This window comes from Vanacampus margaritifer, chromosome 3, assembly GCF_051991255.1.
Source record: "Vanacampus margaritifer isolate UIUO_Vmar chromosome 3, RoL_Vmar_1.0, whole genome shotgun sequence".
In the NCBI taxonomy this organism is placed as follows: Eukaryota; Metazoa; Chordata; class Actinopteri; order Syngnathiformes; family Syngnathidae; genus Vanacampus; species Vanacampus margaritifer.
The window spans coordinates 13,563,878-13,583,265 of NC_135434.1; the positions used below are offsets into that span (position 1 = coordinate 13,563,878).

Sequence of the window (19,388 nt, forward strand, 5' to 3'; positions counted from 1 at the left end):
TATATATATATATTTTTTTTTTTTTTTTGATGAATGAACACCAAGTGGGACACAATTTTCAAGTAATATGAAATGCATATAATTACATTTTTATTTTTTTACAAATAAAAAACTGAAACATAGGGTGTGTGTAATTATTCACCCCTTTTCTCTCAGTGCAGCCGATTGACTCCAGAAGTTTCCTGATGGTTTCAGAATGATCCAATGTTGATCTAAATGATTGATTATCACAAATACAGTCCACCTGTGTTTAATATTGTCTCATTATAAATGCACCTGCTCTGTAGTGGCCTCAGACGTCCATTAAACGAATATTGGGGAGCAAACAGCATCATGAAGACCAAGGAACACACCAAGCGGGTCCGGGATAAAGTTGTGGAGTAGTTTAAAGCAGATTTAGGATATAAAAAGCTTTCACAAGCTTCAAACGAGCTGCGGAGCACTGATTGATCAATCATATTGACATGGGTGGATGATGCCGAAACAAATAAATAGAATACAGGTGGATCGTCAAACTGTTGTTTGCATATAAGACCACCAGGGGTCGCAGTTTTTCCATTGCAGTTTAAACTAAATATCGAGCTGGTGGTGTCACAGTTTATAAAAAATAAAGAAGATATTTTCTTTAGTTTTTTTTTTTTTAAACACATTTTAGTACAACTACAACAGCAGCAAAAGATAAGAAGCTGTCAGAAAAAAGAACACAAAAAAAGCATCCATCTTTTCACTCGTAACACTGTAGGTATCATATGAACAGTAGGTTGAATAAGATTTTTTTTTTTTGTGTAAAAATGCAGACAATTAGCTCATGTGCAATGAAACAGACATTGGTTCAATGGAAGGTTGAGCTCATTGCCAACAGAAAAAAAACTAAACAAAAACAAAGCTTCATCCTTACATAATAAACATGTCACATACTAAAACCTACTTTCACATCCTTAAAGCATTCACATCTCATCTGTAGGATCTACAAAGTGCGGAAAGTGATGGCAAATAAGCAAATAACAACATGAGATGAACACAAGAGTGACAAATACCAAAAAAAAAACTCTAAAAAGTTCAGTACATAGTGTAATTTTCAATTAAATGACAAAAGTTGCAGTTGTGTCAACTTTCTCTTCAAATGTCTTCAAAACTGCAAAGTCTTTGTTCCTTTTGCTGCATTTTGTTTCCTTGATTGAAAAATCAAATCAAAAATCTAGACATAACAGTGGCTGCAATCCAGACCCGACGAGTGGCTCAGTTGCAGCAGGAGAAGTTGGGCTTTTTCCTGGGAGCGTCTAACTTGGGCAGCGACTGATAATGACTTGTCTCGTCCGACTTGCCGTGTTTGGTCACCTCCCTGTGTTGCAAGACACAAAACTTTATTTTTCGTGTTCAACAAAGAAAGTAAACGAGTACCTTGACTTACACGACTTCAATTACTTAAATATTGTCTGCCATCCAAGGTTATTTTAGTTAAAGCTACTGAATGTAGAATGTTCTATTTCGAATCGCTACTGCCACCTGCTGACGAAAAATTAAACTGCACATACCGTTCTTTACATACACACCACGGACATTACGTCACATCCGCAGACAGGGCGCGGGAAATTCTAACCCGAATCCAGTCTGAAAACTATTTGCCGGAGGCTTGCAGGAGTACCTATTGTGAACAGCTAAGGTGTTAATCTACTAATTGGAAGGCATTTCACTCATAAATGGTCAAATAAAAAGCTTATTGTAAAGTTATTTTGGGGAAAAAAGTTAATTATTGCAGCTTTAACTAAAACTAATAAAAAAAAACTCAAACAAAAATTCAAAAAACAATTTTGTTAACGAAATAAAATAAAAACTAAAATGATTTAAAAAAAAAAAAATCAACTGAAACTACATTTTATGTTTACTATAATTATGGAAAAAACGTCCATCATTTTAGTCTTTGGTAATAAATTTAATGCATGAGCCTGTGGGGATGATTTTAAATGTGATTTTAAGTAGATTAAGTCGACGTTTGAAAGTATGTCACACAGAAGTGACGTCATCGAGCAGCAGCCAATAGAAAAGCACCTTCAGATGACGTCGCTCCAGTGGTGTGTTTTTTTTTTTAATAGTAATACACTTTTTTTTAATACCAAAACTAACTAAAACTAAGCATTTATTAAATAGACATAATCACCCTGACAACTAATTAAAATTAACTAAATAAAAAACAAAACAAAAGTCAAAATGAAATAAAAAACAACTAAAATGAAAATTCTAAAACTATAATAACCCTGCTGCCATCGGAATAAAGTGGAGAAGAAAAAAAACCCTGAAAGTTGGAAAACTATTAGTCTAGTAAAAACCGAATGCTTACCTGGCAAGATGCAGTACAGCTTCCAGGATGTTGGAACCGTCTTTGGCACTGGTTTCACAGAACAGCGTGTTGTAAGTCTAGTTCAATAAACACAAGACAATATTACAATATTGTCATTTTCAATCCACAGCAAGTGACAAAATGGCCGCCCTTGAGATGGATGAAAAACTCTTGCGTCCTATCCCCAATGAAGATATATTTGTATCCTAATCGTGATAATGCTCCTCACCATGGCCAGCTTCTCGCCATAGCTGGTGGGCACACAGTTGGCTGCCCCTTGCCTGAGGTCACACTTATTACCAACCAGCATGATGGGGATGTCCTCCTGAGACATGTCCTGTACACGCAAACACACACACACATACACAAACATACACAAAATCGCCACAAAGCTTCGTCACACAACACACAAAAGAGTCCCCTGATAACACTTACATATCTGCTGCTTGTGTAAAAAGAGAAAAAAATACAAGATCATAGAAAATCCAAACATGAGAATGGAAAGTGAAAAACAGACGTTTGCCGTTTACCTCGATCATGTCCACCCACTCCCTCACGTTTAAGAAGCTCCTCTCGCACGTCACGTCGTACAGCAGCAGCACGCCGTCAGCTCGCCGGAAGTAAGACTTGGCGATGCTGCGGAATCTGAACGCAACGGAACACTCGTGATAGCATCACACACACGCGCATACTCGAGCGCATACTCAAGCGCACATACCTCTCCTGTCCAGCCGTGTCCCAAATTTGTAACAGAGTCGGCTCGCCGTCGACCATGAACGTCTTCATTTGGAAATCCACGCCTGAAAAAATACCAAAACAAATATATGCATTTATGTTCTAATTTTTCACTTGATGTAATTTTTTTTAACTCATTCACTGCCATTGACGGCTTTAGACGTCAAAAATTATTTTTTACTATTTCTATTAGTTAAAATTTTTTTCCACTTAACAAGAGTATGAAAACCTAGAAAAAATTATTTTACTGTACATTTTCAAAATTTAAAATGTGTGATTAATCATGAGTTAACTATTGAAGTCATGTGATTAATTACAATTAAAAAAAATGAATCGCCTGACGCCCTAATTTTTAATAATCTTTTCTTTTTTGAAAAAAGATTATTTTAAAAAAAAGAGAAAAGATTATTAAAAATCAGTCAGGCGATTACATTTTAATTTTTTTTAATTGCCATTGACGGCTTTAGACGTCAAAAATTATTTTTAACTATTTCTATTAGTTTAACATTTTTTCCACTTTTGTTAACAAGAGTATGAAAACCTAGAAAAAGTTTTTTTATTGTACATTTAGACCAGATATAAAATTTTTGATTAATCATGAGTTAACTATTGCAGTCATGTGATTAATTATAATTTAAAAAAAATAATCGCCTGACGACCTCGTTTTTAATAATCTTTTCTTTTTTTAAATAATATTTTTTCAAAAAAAGAAAAGATTATTAAAAATTAGTCAGGCGATTACATTTTTTAAATTGTAATTAATCACATGACTTCAATAGTAAATTCATGATTAATCACAAATTTAATATGTGGTCTAAATGTACAATATTTTTTCCCCTAGATTTTTATACTCTTGTTAACAAAAGTGGGGGAAAATGTTAAACTAATAGAAATACTTAAAATGAATTTTTTACGTCTATAGCCGTCAATGGCAGTAAATGAGTTAATAATAATAATAATAATAATAATAGCAATGATGGAGAAGAACACAAACATGCTAACTGACAGCCGAGTTAGCTTCAGCGCTGCTCTCACCGAGGGTTGCGTTGGAGTTCATTTTGAACTCGTTCTTGCAGAGCCGCAGCAGGAAGCTGGACTTGCCCACGGCGGCGTCTCCCGCCATCACGATCCTGTAGGCCTTCTCGGACGTCATGTAGCCCAGGTCGCTGCTCTCCTTGTCCTCTGTCTGACGACAACAACGCGCAAACGTCACACCGTCCTTTATCGGTGCTTCCATACTGTTTGACGTGTGAGTCTTACCCGCACGCTGATGGCGCTGACGGCTTTTCGGGTGTGCGTGGCGACGGGCGTGGTCGGGACGGTGGAGGCGGGTTCGGACGGCTTCCAGTCCAGAACGGAGCTGCTGTCAGAGCCAAACGCTGACTCGCCATCCTGAGTCTCTGCAGGCTGTCGTGCCAAATCGCACAACACAAACAAATATCAGTGGTGTCTGGGGAGAAACGTTGTGGTCCTTTTACTTTGTAAAACTAGATTTAATTCTTTCTTCTTTTTTTTAACTATAGATTGTAAACAATTAAATATAACAATCAAATCAAAGGAAATAGTTGGTGACCTGTATATGCATACACAAATTGGAAGACGCCTGCTGTGTGATATCGTGGCAGTCTACAACCGTCATTGCAGTTTGTATAGTGGTGATTCTAGATTTGAACACTAGAGGGCAGCATAGGCATTTTAATGGCTTGTAAGCGTCAACAGTCGAGGTGTTGCTTAACCTCTCCGGCCAGATTGATAACATGGGGGCAACATGGCTGCATTTTGAACGAACATATTGGGCCTATTTAATGCAGTTGTCATATTATATGTTATGTCTATATTAGTGCTAGCTTAATACAGTACATATGTTTATTTTTGTATTCTGTAATGTTGTGGTTCAGTACCACCTTAAAAAATAATCACAAAACTTAAGGCAGAGGTTTTATTATCAAAAAGTAGATTTAATATTATTCTAAGCCACTGTAACATTATGGAGTTTGTACATTAACACTACACTAAAATTTGGGGGAAAAACTGGACTTATCATAATAATGATAAGTAATATTGATTCATAATGATTCCGTTTAAAGTGCAATGTACAAGTATTACACATTAAAGTTGAATGATTAATGAAAGATGGACCTACATACATATTTTAAAACAAATTAATCTGAATGATTAAATGCTAACGTATGAATAAATAAATCAAGTTCTGTGCATGATAAGTACATAATGCTAATCTTAAACTTTAAGCACAGTTTTAATATTAACATTGTGCTTAAAAATATGAAAATAAAAAACTGGATTGAATAAATGATTCCATTTCTATCTCTGTATTGCATTCAAAAGTAAAATACAACTGAACATTTTCAGGGGGCTTCGTGCACAATGCATACCAATAGATGAAACGCACGTCCCACTAGTGGTAACCGTACCACGCTTTGACAACCACTGCTGTCATGTTTTGTTAAAACACTCTTTGGAGATTCTTCTCAAACATTAGAGGGGTACATTGTATGGCTGCATTTTAATTATTTGGTGCTGACTTCAATAGGGAACGAAATGAAACCAAGTGCAACTACGCCCCCCCCCCCCCCACACACACACACACACACAAAAAACTGCTGTGTGTCATTTGTTTTCAATAATGAATTCCTCACCTCAGCGTCAGACGTCTCCTCAGTGAAGTTTTTGCTGACAAACTCCTCCCCTTTCTTGGCCACCCTCTCCTCTTCTTCCTTCTCCTCCACCTCCTCCTCCACCTCCTCCTCTTCCAGGCCTTTGACCTCCTGCTCGGAGTCGTATCCGCCGTGCGAGCCTCGCAGCGTGGACAGGCCGCTGTCCATGTAGATCTCGGGCAGGCTGTCCTCCTCGCACTCGCTGCTGTCGCGCCGTTTCAGGCCCGGGTCGCACAGCGCCAGGGCCAGCGAGTCGCTGCTGGGTCGTCGGCCGTAAATGGGGAAGTCGTCGGGGCGCTGGCAGAACCTGAAAAGAGGAACCCGAAAGAAACATAAATAATAGAAGGATGATTTTATGTTGAATGGCTGGAGGGCTCTTTTGAAAGCTGGTTCAGCGGGTTTGAACGCTTAAGTACACAAAAACTTTGACTGGGTAACTGTTTCAAGAATTAAAAATAATAATTAAAGGTGCAACAGGCCCTTGCTTCTTTTGCATGATTAATAACTCATTCACTGCCATTGACGGCTATAGACGTCAAAAATTCATTTGAACTATTTCTATTAGTTTCTCATTTTTTCCCACTTTTGTTAACAAGAGTATGAAAACCTAGATTTTTTTAATTGTACATTTAGAACTGATATAAAATTTGTGATTAATCCTGAGTTAACTTTTAAAGTCATGCGATTAATTACAATTTAAAATTTTAATCGTCTGACACCCCTAATTTTTAATAATCTTTTCTTCTTCTTTTTATTAGGGGCATCAGGCAATTACATTTTTTAATTGTAATTAATCACATGACTTCACTAGTTAACTCACGATTAATCACTAATTTTATACCTGTTCTAAATGTACAGTAAAAAAATGTTCTAGGTTTTCATACTCTTGTTAACAAAAGTGGAAAAAATGTGAAACTGATTTATAGTTCAAATGAAATTTTGACGTCTATAGCCGTCAATGGCAGAAAGTGAGTTAAAAGCGGGATTAGAATGACATTCATTGAAAGAAACTGAATCTCACCTGTCAAGAGCGTACGGCGACGAGTAGGCGATGCTTTTGCTTCTGAGTCTATCCTTTGTGGTGCTTGAGGACCCGCTGTTACTTGACTGTAACACACACATACACAGCACGATTAAATTCAATCAACTAAAATAATATTTCAAGGGCCACCTTTCAACCAAAATAAACAACATATATATATTTTTACAAATCACCGAAAATGTGCCAAGACGAAAGTATGGGGAGATAAGTGTGTTTATTTAACTCATTTACTGCCATTGACGGCTATAGATGCCAAAAATTCATTTGAACTATTTCTAGTTTAAATTTTTTTTCCCACTTTTGTTATCAAAAGTATAAAAACATAGAATTTTTTTTTGTATTAGAACAGATATAAAATTTGTGGTTAACTAGTGAAGTCATGGCAGCACGGTGGCTGACTGGTTAGCACGTCCGCCTCCCAGTGCAGAGGACGTGAGATCGAGTCCAGGCTTCGGCCTTCCTGGGTGGAGTTTGCATGTTCTCCCCGTGCTTGCGTGGGTTTTCACCGGGTACTCCGGTTTCCTCCCACATTCCAAAGACATGCATGGCAGGTTAATTGAACACTCCAAATTGTCCATAGGTGTGATTGTGAGTATGGTTGTTCGTCTCTGTGTGCCCTGCGATTGGCTGGCAACCAGTTCAGGGTGTACCCCGCCTACTGCCCAAAGCCAGCTGGGATAGGCTCCAGCACCCGCCGCGACCCTTGTGAGGAAAAGCGGTCAAGAAAATGGATGGATGGGATAGTGAAGTCATGCGATTAATTACGTTTAAAAATTGTAATTACCCGACGCCCCTAATTTTTTATAATTTTTTCTTTAAAAAAAAACATTAAAAATTAAAACAATTTTTAATATTTTTTTTAAGAAAAGGTTATTTAAATTTAGGGGCATCAGGCGATTAAATTTTTTTAATGACTTCACTAGTTAACTCACGATTAATCACAAATTTGATATCTGTTCTAAATGTACCAAAAAAATCTTGTTAACAAAAATGGGAAAAAAAGTTAAACTAATAGAAATAGTTCAAATGAAATTTTTGTCGTCTATAGCCGTCAATGGCAGTGAATGAGTTAATAGGACATGTGAAAAAAGTGTGAGAATAAATAAAGTATATTTTCCCAGTCGTCTTCCCTACCTTGGTGGTCCTCTCCAAAGCAGCTCTCAGGCCGTCATTGCTGTCATGGAGCTTCCTGTTGGCTTCCCTTTTCACGCACAGAAATTTTTTGATTATTATGTGACATTATTATGTTTCAATTGAAATCAAAGTGAAATGTGGTTCGCTATGTTTGTGTGTGACGTACTGTAGGATCTCAATCTGGCTCTCCAGGATTTCTCGCTCCTCTGAAAACTGATTCATTAGCTCCTCGTCCCTGCACATGACATCAGTTAAATAAGAAATAAATACAGGTAGTAATAATTGTTACTATTATGACTATAATGTACATTTAACATTTTTATTGCCATTTTTCCAAAAACTTTAATTTGATTATAATTGTTCCTGAGTGATTTAACTATTGTTTCAGAACAAAAACTTAAAAAGTTTTAACTATGGATATGTATTATAAATGATGTTCGTGACTGTTGAGTCACATGATGTGACATTGAGGTCATCCGTTGCTCTGCTAAGCAGCTGTGCGTATCATTTATGATCAGAAAACAAGACCAAGAAGAAGCGCTATTCTGCCTGTGCTGTTGTGTTGCTAGGCAACCACACACTGCGTGTCTGTCCTCGCTCCAGGATATCCTGTTTCGCCTGGTGACAAAAAGAAACTCCCCCCATTCCCTGGGAGGCAACACTCACAGGGGGGCGTTTTTTTGTTTTTTTTTGTCTGTCTCGGACTCAATTGACTGAATGACTGGACAGATTCAGGAGTTTAAGGTAACCTGCACCAAAGTCGTAAACATGTCTGCCTGACTGGTTTGATTAAAAAATCATGACATGCCACATAGATGTTTTTTCATTTCAGTCCTTTAGGTGACAAAGTGCCACACATGGAGCGCTTTTTTTCCACCACAGCTCCATTTGCTGAATCTGGTGGGTACAAGTGCCCGGCTTGGCCCCAATGCGAGTGGACTGTAACGGCCAAAAGCGAGAGAGAGAGAGAGAGAGAGAGAGAGAGAGAGAAAAACATCCTATACCTGCATCATCACATAGCATTACTGTGTTTTAAAGCAATACTTTCTAATAATTTGACTATGTCTTTACTACCTTCGGTTTTGCTCTATAATGTTGGTGGACCAGCTCAGACATGTTGTGTTAGCGCTAGCACATGAGCTATAGTTACTTTTGACCATATCTTACTTGTTACTTTACTGACCAGGCGGGACACAATTTGCGGTTGTGCTAGCATCTTTGCTAGAGTTACTGTACAAAAGTCCAACTTCCAAAGCTTCTGACTATGTATTTGTTACCTTGTGTAGTGGTCTACAATGTAGCCCAGCCAGGACGCATGTTGTGACAGTGCTAGCATCTTTGCTAACATTAATTAAAATGTGACATCTTTAACTCCTGTCTCGAACTTTGTTTCTTTCTAATATTGGTAGATCAACCGAGTCACATGTTGTGTTAGCGCTAGCATCTTTGCTAACGTTAATTAAAATTTGGCATCTTTAACTCCTGTCTCGAACTTTGTTTCTTTCTGTAGTGGTCGTTAATATTGGTGGATCAACCGAGTCACATGTTGTGTTAGCGCTAGCATCTTTGCTAACGTTAAATAAAATGTGGCATCTTTACTCCTGTATCGAACTTTTTTTCTTTCTGTAGTGGTCGTTAACATTGGTGGATCAACCGAGTCACATGTTGTGTTAGCGCTAGCATCTTTGCTAACGTTAATTAAAATGTGGCATGATGGCATCTTTAACTCCTGTCTAGAACTTTGTTTCTTTCTGCAGTAGTCGTTAATATCGGTGGATCAACTGGGTCACATGCTGTGTTAGCGCTAGCATCTGTGCTAACAGATGTGACTTATTTATTTAGCTTGAGACTGTGTCATCTTGTGAATTAGGCAAAAATTGTGGTGGAACAGTCAGGACATGTTATGTCACTATTGTATATGCTAACGTTGCTGTTTAGTTTCTGTGTCTTTGTTACACACCAGGTTATTTCTGTTATAATCCACATGTTTCTTACTTTTTTTTTTTTAAGCCAAAACAGGGTCACATAAAATAAAATAAAGTAACATTACGTAAAGACCTCTCAGAGTTGATGCTGTGGTCGGTGAGCTCGGTCTTGAGTGAGTCCATGTCACTCTGCAGACACGCCACTTTAGTCTGGGACTTGAGCAGCTCCTGTTTAAACCGCTGATTGTCCTACAAAGAACAACATGAACGTAATCACACTGAACACAACAGCAATTAAAGAACAGGCGGGGGTGGGGGGTGGTAGCTTGCAGCAGTCTTACCAGCGTGAGCTCGTTGATCTTCTTCTTCAGGGCCGGACTCTCATCGTTGACTGTGATGTTCTTGTACTTCTCCTCAATCTGCGTGCCACACATATATTAGGTTATATTAGGAGGAAAAATCACCACTAAACAACCACGCTAAGAAAAACACTTGCTTTATGTCTATTAATAATTTCAATGCTTTTCCTGTAAAATGACAACTTTTTGTCTTGTATGACGTCACGCTTTAGGTGTGGCTTCTCTGATAGAAGCTAGCTTTTGATTTTTCTTTCAATATACCAGACACATATAAACACCCTTTTATCCAACTTTCATGTGCTTATCTTGACTCTTATGATATAACACTTGCTTGAAAAAATATTTTACTATGCCTTATACAGACATTAGTCTAATAAAACAAATATTTTGAGGAGCTATTCTAATTTTTAAGCGTCTCTCCTTTGGTCTCTTGAGGTCTCCCTAATTTGTTGGAATTTAGACGTTTCTGGGGTTGGTGAAAGACTTTGGTTGGTAACCCGGTGGGTAGAAGTTTTTTTAATCTTTTTTTCTGGAGAGCTCAGTATTGTCAATTCGGTAATTTTACCGATTTGACATGTCATCATCGTTGCTCTCTCTTTTTTTTTTTTTTTTTAATATATATATTTTTTTATTATTTTTTATTTTGTATGTGCGTGTGAGTGTGTATTCATTAGTTCACCTAAAACCTATAAAAAAAATCCCATACCGTTCACCTAAACCGAACACAGAGTCCTTCAGTCCTAGGTGATGTCTGGTCGGTGCTGGATTTCACTTTCCTTTCTTTTCTTTGATCCTTCTTCGGGTCTCCTGACAACCTCACGACTCTAGCTGGATTCTGAAGTATTCGGTTTAGGTAAACGGTATGGGATTTTTAATAGGTTTTAGGTGAACTAATGAGTACACATGCACATGCACATACTCACGAACATACAAAATAAAAAAATAATAAAAAAAGAGAGCAATGATGATGACATGTCGAATTGGTAAAATTACCGAATGAACAATACTGAGCTCTCAAGAAAAAGAAAAAAGAAAAAGAAGAAAGTATTTATTTTAAGGGGAAAAAATGACTGTGATCACCATTTGCATCCTCTGGATCTTACACTGGAGCTCACACACTTCTGTCTCATACGTTCTTCGCAAGTCAACAAGTTCCGCCTCCCCTCGTTTCTTCTCCTATACACACAAACACAACAAGAACACACATATCGATTGATTTCAAATGATTGGAATTAAACAGCATCCAGTGTAGTTGCGTGGACGTTCTTGTGGCATGTTCACACCTGTTACTGCTTTAGAAGGACTGATAAGCCACGTCAAAAATAAGTGGCCTCCAATTTGGCGTGACACAAAGCAAACAGCAGATACTGAGTCAGCTGAGTCTGTGTGGTACGCTTACATAAGTCTGTATGTACACACACTGATAACAATCACACTTTATGTCACTGCTTTTCAGTAAACATGAGCTAGTTAGTGATGTGCGCTACTTCTGGGAAGCAGCCAAATGCCATTAAAGTGAACCATCGTGAAAAAAAAAATAGAGTTGGCGACTCCCAAGTTAGAGTTAGTGAATGAATCAGTGCTAACTTTAACAGCTAGTTAATTGAGTCTTTTTTGGTTTAAGCCTGCACACATTTCAGTAGAGTATTGTGTTGCAGTCGTGTCATGTGATCTCAGATCAGTTGTTTTGGTTGTTATGCGGGAAGAACTAAAGAAACGACTCAGTGAATATTCATGAAGAAAAACACAGTAGTCCATTAAGATGACCAAAATATAGCTCAGCTTCAGGAAACAGGTGAGCTGTGATTGGTCGTTGCCTGAGCTCTGAACAACTGTGATGTCATCTTCAGTAGCAAAATGGTTGCCCTCTGAGATGGATAAAAACGGCTGGATTTTGCTGCTTAATATTCATCAGAATGTCATGGTTAGACTAGTGATGTCACGTATAACATATTATTGTCAAGAAATGTTTCAGGTTGACTTCCACTTTTTAAGTGTCTTGGGTGATCTTTTCTGGTTACACTATATTGTTAAATGAATTGCTCCCTTGACAGTGTCAATCAAAAGTTGTGCTGTCATCATATGATGGTGTACCTAATGAAGTGTCCCACCTTCTCACGCGCTTTTCTCTCAGTGGTGTGAATGCGTTGGTCCATCTCCTCCTCCATCTCGCTCAGCTGCATGGACGCTTGATCCTGTGCTCTTTTACACAACATTGTGTTACTTCAAACAGTGTGTGTGTTTGTGTTTGTGCATCATTTACCGCCTGATTGCCAGCGCCAGGTTCTCCATCTCGGAATTCTGCTGTTTGATCTCTTTGGTGAAGCTAAGCAGAACTTTCTCCAGCTGAGGGACGAGCCTGGGTTCGTTTACGCTGACGTTCTGGTACAACGTTGCCACTAACTCTTGTCTGCAAGAAGGAAAATTTACATTTCATGTTACCATCCATGGGTCATTGCCCCACTTGGCCCCAATGAAATGCTGAAATGTTGAGGGTTGAAAATATATTACTCATTTGGCACATCTATCTGGATCGTTTAATGCAGGGGCGTCTAAATGTTTTCCTCCAGGGGCCGCCTACAGAATATTGAAGGATGCGAGGGCCACTCTGACATTCTTCGATTTCATTAAACACTCAAGCAATCCCTCAAGCAAGTAAGTTGTACAAGTATTTTGATAAATGCAGGTGATAAATCCACCCCCGCCCTGAGCAGATCTCCATATTGAGGGTCAAAACAACAGCAATCTGTATTCAGATATCAATATTTTTATATTTATATATTATATTACTACTACTACTACTACTAATGCATTATATTTAGAGGCAACTTTCTAGACATACAAGGACACTGTACAATTTTGAAAACGATTTCAATAAAAACACTGTTGTTGTTGTTTTTTACTTGAGAATCCCGTAAAAATACCGGATAAAAAAAAAAGAAAAAAAGAAAAGAAAATCATCCAAAATCAACGGGCCATGTTACACACAAGTACATAAGAAATTATAAATAAATAAAAAATCACATTGTATGGATGTTTATTTTATTTTATTTTCATTTTTATTTTATTATCAACAGTGGGCAGTAGTAGTTGTCAGGTTGTGACTATCAGTATTTTAAAGCCCACACACAATGGGTTCCTCTGAGTACTACTATAATATGCAGTGGACCCCCACTAATTGTGGTGGATCCGGACCGGGTTGGCAAAATACCTCCGTACATAATTGACACCATTATAAATGCATAAAAAAAACTTTTTTTTAAACACACACAAAAAAAAAAAATGTGACCTCACCTGTCCAACTAAACATGACATTCTGATTAATGTTACATTTGTGGAATATGAGTTATGAAGCAAAATCCAGCCATTTTTATCCATCTTAGGGGGCGGCCATTTTGCCACTTGCTGTCGAATGAAGATGACATCACAGTTGCTCAGGGCTCAGGCAACGACCAATCACAGCTCTCCTGTTTGCTGAGGCTGAGCTGTGATTGGTTGTTACCTGAGCCCTGAGCAACAGCAAGTGGCAAAATGGCCGCCTTCTGATATTGATAAAAACAGCTGGATTTTTCTGTCTTACTCATATTCCGCTAATGCAATATTAACCAGAATACCATATTTACCAGTGGGTCTGCATAGTCCAAAAAAATTGGGGTGGGGGGGTGGGGGGGGGGGGTGTTGACGTACCCTTTAACTCATTCACTGCCATTGACGCCTATAAACGTCAAAAATTTATTTAAACTATTTCTATTAGTTTAACATTTTTTTAATAATCTTTTCTTTGGGGGGGGGGGGGATTGTTTAAAATTAGGGGCGTCAGGCAATTAAAATTTTTAATTGTAATTAATCGCATGACTTCAATAGTTAACTCAAGATTAGTAAATATTTATATCTGTTCTAACTGTACAATAAAAATTTGTTTCTAAGTTTTCATACATTTAAAAAAAAAACTAATAGAAATAGTTCAAATGAATTTTTGACGTCTATAGCCGTCAATGGCAGTGAATGAATCAAACATTTGTGGTACATAAAATTATGGTCACAGATGATAATCTGAGAGGTCGTAAAAATTGAACCGCGATATAGTGAGGGAACACTGTATACATATTTATGGAAGAGTTTAAAGAAATAGTGTAACATGTCGCAGAGTGTGATGAAAGTGTAGCGTAGTGTGATGTAGCCTTTGTGTGTTGACTGACAGGGCGGGCTGAGTACACAGACATGGCCGCCGTCTGTCAACAGCTCGCGGCACTCATGTGTTTACCATGACCCAAAACACACACAAACATACACAAGCCCAAGTCGACCCCGTAAGTGTTGTTCGGGAGGATGCCCAGAGAAAACGTTCAGGCTCATTTCAAGCCTCCCTATGTCACTACATTATTTTTTTTTACCTCATGGACACACAAACTCGCCTTTGATACACTCAAAACATACTTTGTCAAAATGTCCTCCGTCAGCTGACCAAGGATAAAAAGAGCGTCTTTAGTTCTTGTGCACCGCGCACACCACAGCTGTGACAATCAATGTCCTCCAAAAGCGCAGCACCCCGTCCCATGTCAGGCCTCCTGGGGCTCGCGCACAGACAAGTCACACACACACATGCAGTGGGACTCATTTTCAGCCCTGCTGACGCTCTACTTGACTTGAGTTTAAAAACAGTTTTCTAGTGTCTTGATACAAGACAACAATCTTTGCTCAAAATATACATCCATCAGGGGTAACTGCAGCATCAGAGGTTTAGGAGTGCTGAGCTCCCAGCCAGGCAAGATATTGCAAATGTAGCCTTGATAATGATAATAATACATTCAATTATTTGATTTATGTCTATAATAATTGTCATAAGCTGTTGTTATATTTATAATCCTCCACACACATCCGCGGAGCTCCGAATCTGTCTGACCTGTCCTCAATCGAATGAACCAACATTCCGTTACACCAGCTGCACCACAACTTAGACCTGCTTTCACCTGGTCTAAACTCTAGTATACTTTCTGTCACCAATTTGTCAGGTGCGTCAAGGGTGTGTAAAAAAACCCACCCAGGGTCCTTCAGAATGCTCAGGAAGGCACAATGAGGTCTGCCAAATTCCCAAACACGGTAAACTAGACCTGCCCATGAAAATGAAGACACGGCAGTGTTTATGCCGAGCGCATTTGCACCTGTCTGCCAGAATACGGCCTCAGGAGTTAAGAACACCTGGGACAAAACGGTGTTATTTTTTAAAAACTCTGGTTAATAAGAAATAGCAAAGATACAGTGTTTACAGTTCATAAATTCACTACAGTAGTCCAATATACGTACAAGTAACGCTTAAGATGATAAAGAATAGCAACCTATATTATTAATAGATGGGAAATTAAAAATAAAGTAATAATACTTTGCTCCTATACTTAAGTAGATTTTCCAGGTATCTGTGTTTGAATGTTTATTTTTGACTACTTTTTCTTGAATTCCCTACATTTGAAAATAGATATCTAGACTTTCTTTTCCTTATATTTGTCAAAAATACACTCTAAAATCAGTTAGGTCAAAAGTAACCCAATTATGGATCAAAAATGGACCGATCCACTTTACGAGTCAATTTGACCCAACTTTCTGGGTTGTTTTATACCAAATTACCCAATTTTTTGACCCAAGTAAAGGATCTGACTAATATTTATGAGTTGTTTTACGTTGAAAGACACATTTTTTTTAAGTAGAGGATCGTTCCATTTTTGACCCATAGTTGGGTTATTTTTGACCCAACTGTTTTAGTGTACGATAGGCTTGTTACTTTTTTTTTCAGCCTCTGTGGATAATGTGACATCAAAAAGATGTAAAGCCAGCAGGCACAGTAGAGATCTTGATTAACTGAAATCTTGGAGTCTTATGAAGTGTAAAAATCTAAATGAATGTGGATTATGAACATCAACTGATTCGGAGAAGCAAACTATTTCTAAAACCATGACCTTATTTATTTGATTTTGTTGTCTATACAATACATTGTCTTGTGCCAGCTTAAAAATGTTTATGTTGTTATTGGCCATCTTAGCATTTTTATTACCCTGTTCAAAACTATGTGAACGTTTTGATTGTATATAAGTTGAGCCAAAGCTAGCTAGCTAGCACTAATAATAAAATGCAATATTTTTTATTTCTTAGTATGAGCAAGTTAAAAGAGGGAAAGTATTTTGCGTACTTAGTTTTTTCCAACTTTGTGCCAACTTATCAAAACACATATTTAATATAATCAATAGCCTAATTGGGTAGAAGTAAGCCTACTGTATAGATATTTGTTTATTTAGACTCTTTAAGTACTTTGTAAAAGTAACAAAGTACAAACGCTGCCAACACCCATACAATACTTGTTTCGATAGTTTGACACAATGAGAAAAAAATAACTTCCCAGTGTTGGCTCAAGCAAAAAAAAAAAATAAAAATAAAAATACCATAGCTTTGCGTTGTAAATAGACAGGCGAAAAAAGCTAATTTGGCTAACAATAATAATGACAGAAAAAAAACCTCACCTCTATGTGAGTTTTCAGACACAAATCATTCTCACAACTGACATCATTCAATTCTCTTAAATAAGGCCATGGATGGGGAATATCTTGCTTTACCAAAACTCTGACTTGTTCCTTCATGTTGTGACTGTCTCTGCATGTTACATTTCAGTCAATCAAGATTCCAACCACGGATGTCTTGGTCTGTCTCCATAGCCATACATTTTACTTTGTCATCCCGGGAAGTTGGGGGAAAAAGGACCTATAGCCTATTTTGACAAAGTAAAGATTCAGAGCTAAAAGTAAAAAAAAAGTCATCAGATTAGCAACTTTTCACAAACTATTTGTACTTAATTACTTCACATCATATAGGACTAATTGGCAGTATAAAAAAACAAAAAAACATTTTGACTTTGCAGTGAAAGTCTTTACATTATTTTATTTATTTATTTTCAACTTTGACGCCTGTAAGTTGAAGCGACCTGTGCTTGTACTTAAACGCGCGAGATGCCGACGTCTGTCACTGACTTGGGTATGAACTTGCTCTGCTCGCCCAGCCGTGCCGCGAAGTCCTCCCAGGCGACGGCGCACGGTTCGTCGTCCTCCTCCTCCGGTCTGGGCTCCCGCTCCACGTCCATGCGGTGTCGCTCGTGGAAGCCGCTGATGAACTCCGGCAGCGTGATGGTGCCGTCCTTGTCCACGTCCAAGCGGTTGAAGAGGCGCTCGGCCTCGCTGGGGCTGACCTGCAACTCGGTGCAGATGGTGAAGAACTCGTCGCGCTCGATGCTGCCCGACTGGTCCGTGTCGTAGGCGTGGAAGAGTGCGCGCAGACGCTCCCGTTCTTCGGCGCTCATCACCTTGGGACGAGGCACGCTGAGGCGCAAGAAAAAAAAAAGAAAAAGAAAACGCGTCAATCCCACTCGCTTTTCGTCAAAAACACCCCGAAGCAGTCAGTGTGCGCTTTCACGCTCAGGTCCGACACCGACAACTATCACAAGGTATACCTGTGTCATGTGTGTGCGCGAGGCGTGTTCACAAGCCTCTGGGCTTATTCCCTCCCTCCCGAGGATTAAAATAAGTCAATAAATTGAGTCAAGTGTCTTCTTTTTTTATGGGGACACAAAGTAAATGAAAACTATAGGGGGGGGGGGGGCAATAAAGTTTCATTTCTATGAAAGTGGAAGTGAAGTCAAACTGTCATATCACTATACACGCTATTCTGATTAATATTGCGTTTGTCAAATGAATATTAATCAGATGAATCCACCCATCCACCTGTTTTCATGCATCAAAGGTCGCAGACATTTTGACATTCCCACTGCCACCTGCTGGCGACAGAAAATGACGTCAGGAGCCCTCTGCTCACTTTTGCGAACGTCACGTGGCCAAACCCAGAAAGCAAAAAGTGGGTTCTGCGCAGCATCTGACGTCAGATGTCGTTCCTGCATGGTATCTTGCTGGTAGTGATGGGAAAATGAAGCTTCATGAAGCACTTGTGATATTTTTTGACTCCCCTAGATGGTGCTCTTGATTTAAATATAAAGGCTAGTGCAAAGGAAATTGATTACATTTCCACTGCATCTTTCACCTAAGAGTGCCATCTAGAGGAGTCAAAAAATATCACAAGTGATGAAACTGATTGGAGACATCCCAAAAACCTAAAAAAAAAATAATAATTACAATTTTTTTTTTTTTAAAATGAGTGTATGAATGGACATGAGTGTTTTTGTGAAAAACACTTATTTACACCTCCCATTTTGAAAAACACTTATGTCATTTTTTTCCATTTTATTTTTATTTTTATGTTTTTGGGATGAATCTGAATGCAGACCCCCCCCCCAAAAAAAAAAACACACAAAAAAATGAAGAAAAAAAATGGACATAATTGTTTTGTGAAAAACACTAATTCAGCTTTTTTTTTTGGTGGGGGGGGGGGTGTAATGAAACTGATTTGAGACATCCCAACCCCCCCAAAAAATAATAAATATTATTTTATTTTTTTTAAAGGACATAAGTGTTTTGTGAAAAACACTTATATACACCCCCCCAACCCCCCATTTTGAAAAACACTTATGTCCATTTTTTCCATTTTATTTTTATGTTTTTGAGATGAAACTGAATGCAGACATCCCCAAAAACAAAAAAAACAAAAAACTAAAAAAAAGAAACATGGACATAAGTGTTTTTCACATAGCAGCGGCGAAATACAAGCTTGCCTCAAAAGCACATTACCCACTTTGAAGATTTTCCCTTGGATAAAGTTTGTGGGCGGCCATTGGTTGCTAAGCAAAATTCATGAGGCACAATCATTTTTTTGCCCCAAACCACAGTTACAGTATATTCTATTTGAAATAATATGTTCTCTGACCTGGCTTTGACGGTTTCCTTGAGACAAATGTTCTCCGCTCCATCTTCCCGATCTCCGTATGTTCTGCTGCCACCGCCGACATCCGTTAAAGTGGAAGAGTCGTCGTCTTTCCTCGTCAGTTTTTCACAATCCTCTTCACTGCGGCTTTGGAAAAGCGAGCTCCGTCGACGTTCCGATAAAGCTCTTGCTGACGCCGTCGCCATCTTTATGCCGTTTTTATAAAAACTTAAAACAACCGTGCAGGTCTTGGAGTCTCCATGCGTGTCCTTCGAAATATCCCAACACAGCAAATAAAGATGTTGCAGTGACTCTTTATATGCGCCCTCC

General features: G+C 38.4%; 1 protein-coding gene across 2 annotated transcripts; it reads right to left on the minus strand.

The window, feature by feature from the left end:
• Nucleotides 1–597: 597 nt before the first annotated feature.
• Nucleotides 598–19,323, minus strand: rasef (RAS and EF-hand domain containing). Of its 2 annotated transcripts, XM_077561626.1 has the most exons (18): nucleotides 19,062–19,323; nucleotides 17,222–17,566; nucleotides 12,472–12,618; nucleotides 12,320–12,410; nucleotides 11,289–11,384; nucleotides 10,191–10,268; nucleotides 9,983–10,098; nucleotides 8,091–8,159; nucleotides 7,925–7,991; nucleotides 6,770–6,855; nucleotides 5,731–6,055; nucleotides 4,334–4,480; nucleotides 4,109–4,259; nucleotides 3,057–3,138; nucleotides 2,869–2,983; nucleotides 2,568–2,675; nucleotides 2,339–2,415; nucleotides 598–1,342 (listed from the first exon to the last, which is right to left on the minus strand). In XM_077561626.1, the coding sequence occupies exons 1-18, from the start codon at nucleotides 19,262–19,264 to the stop codon at nucleotides 1,240–1,242; spliced, it is 2,406 nt and encodes an 801-aa protein (XP_077417752.1). In that variant the 5' UTR covers nucleotides 19,265–19,323; the 3' UTR covers nucleotides 598–1,239. The 2 variants fall into 2 exon arrangements, with proteins under 2 accessions (XP_077417752.1, XP_077417753.1); XM_077561627.1 differs by lacking the exons at nucleotides 598–1,342; nucleotides 2,339–2,415 and having other exon boundaries at nucleotides 2,632–2,780.
• Nucleotides 19,324–19,388: the final 65 nt, after the last annotated feature.

Excerpts from the sequence above, each read along its gene's own strand:
- rasef (XM_077561626.1), bottom strand. The coding sequence starts at position 19,264 with ATGGCGACGGCGTCAGCAAGAGCTTTATCGGAACGTCGACGGAGCTCG. Across the intron at positions 7,992-8,090 it reads AGCCAGATTGAGATCCTACA|GGAAGCCAACAGGAAGCTCC; the intron begins GTACGTCACACA and ends GTGCGTGAAAAG. Across the intron at positions 2,676-2,868 it reads AGTGGGTGGACATGATCGAG|GACATGTCTCAGGAGGACAT; the intron begins GTAAACGGCAAA and ends TTGCGTGTACAG.